The sequence below is a fragment of the Aphanomyces astaci genome (genome assembly GCF_000520075.1).
Source record: "Aphanomyces astaci strain APO3 unplaced genomic scaffold supercont1.669, whole genome shotgun sequence".
Classification (NCBI taxonomy): domain Eukaryota; phylum Oomycota; class Saprolegniomycetes; order Saprolegniales; family Verrucalvaceae; genus Aphanomyces; species Aphanomyces astaci.
In genome coordinates this window covers 1-1,742 of record NW_009798932.1, presented here as the reverse complement: position 1 = coordinate 1,742, position 1,742 = coordinate 1, and the positions used below count along the sequence as shown (strand labels likewise).

The 1,742-nt window shown below is 52.8% G+C and overlaps 1 protein-coding gene across 1 annotated transcript; it reads left to right on the top strand.

The window, feature by feature from the left end:
- Positions 1 to 607: 607 nt before the first annotated feature.
- Positions 608 to 1,722, top strand: H257_19479 (hypothetical protein; the record flags this gene model as incomplete). Its single annotated transcript, XM_009848622.1, has 1 exon — positions 608 to 1,722. A coding segment is annotated over one exon (1,113 nt), but the record flags the coding sequence as incomplete, so codon positions are not given.
- Positions 1,723 to 1,742: the final 20 nt, after the last annotated feature.

Below are 1,742 nucleotides of genomic sequence, written 5' to 3'. Positions count from 1 at the left end.
GTGATTGCGGTCGTGGACGGCGGGCGCGTGGCCGAGCAAGGCTCGCACGACGAACTGATTGCCATCCCCAACGGCATTTACGCCAACTTGGTGTCGCGCCAAATGCAATAGATACATTATTTGAAACATACCTTCTTTGATTGTTGTTAATGCGTAATATAGTCCAGCAGTTTCGTACAAACGACACTAATTTCGCAGATTGCTTGTCAATGTCAACTGCTGATGTACTGGTACTTACTACTACGTAGTACTACTAGTAGTAGTGACCGACTACGTGAACTATTAATAGTATGAACTTGCATGTATTAATACTACCGGTTGTAACTATTAATACCAGTAGCTCTTTGAACTTTGCCCTCACGTTGTCGCTATTATTACTTATAGTATTACTAAATAGGAAGGTACTCTTACTGAAGTATTAATAGTAGCAGTAAGAGTACTTTCCTATTTAGTAATACTACTAGTATCATGCATAGTATCCCAACATATGTCTGACCAATGGAAATGCCGCGATTGCTTACGTCGAGTGGCAATTCTTGGGTCGTTCTGTAAACATGCTCATGCTCATGTAAATGTCAGGGATCACTTCGAAACGTGCGTTCAAGATATGGCATCAGGACCACCCGCACAGCAGGTCGACGAGACATACGTGGCAGTCCAGTCGCCCCACGACGCATCCGTCCTCCTTCATGACAAGGTTGTCGCCAACGACGGCAAGGCACCACAAACTACGAACAACTTGGTGAGCTTCGGCCAGTTGTTCCAGTACGCCGATGCCACGGACATGCTGCTCATGTTTACCGGCACCCTCGGCGCGATGGTCATGGGCGTGAGTCAGCCGATCCAGATCGTGTTCTTTGGGGACATCATCAACGTGTTCAATCCCGCGGGCGGCGGCAATTTTGCCCGCGACAAGTTCAACGACAGCATCAACAAGGTCGTGTACCAGTTCGTGGTGCTGGCCAGCGTCATGCTGGTCGTCGGTTTTGGCCAGATCGCATGTTGGTCCATTTCCGCGTCCCGCCAGGCCAAGAAGTTGCGCCACGCGTATGCCTCAGCCATCCTGCGCCAAGAAATCGGCTGGTTCGACGTGAACGAACCAATGCAGCTGGCGACGAGGGTCGCTGACACGACGCTTCTCGTGCAGGAAGGCATGGGGCGGAAAGTTGGCGACGGCATCAACTTCATGTCCATGGGACTAGCGTCGCTGATCCTCGCCTTCCACTACGGGTGGGAGCTGTCGCTCGTGCTGTTTGCGTTCACGCCGTTGTTGGGCATCTCTGCGTTTTGCACGTCCAAAGCCATCACGCTGGCCGTCCAAGGAGGCGTGGCGTCGTACGCCGAAGCGGGGGGCATCGCCGAAGAAAGTTTGAGCAACATCAAGACCGTGCACATGTTCAATGCGATGCCAGTCATGGCCGCGAAATACGTGGCAGCACTGGGACACACCCAAGTGTCGGGGGTGAAAAAGGGATTGGCAGTAGGCTTTGGCACGGGCATGATGTATTGCATCGCCATGTGTACGTACGCCGTGGGCATGTACTACGGCGCCGTGCGGGTCACTAACGACCAGCTGGGCGACAACAAGTGCAAATCTGGCACGGCTGGATGCTACGACGGTGGCCGAGTGATCACCATCTTCTTTTGCATTGTAATGGGCTCGATGGCTTTGGGCCAAGCTGGCCCCAGCATGCAGGCCGTGATGACTGCTCGCTCCGCCGCGTACGAGATTTTCGAGCTCA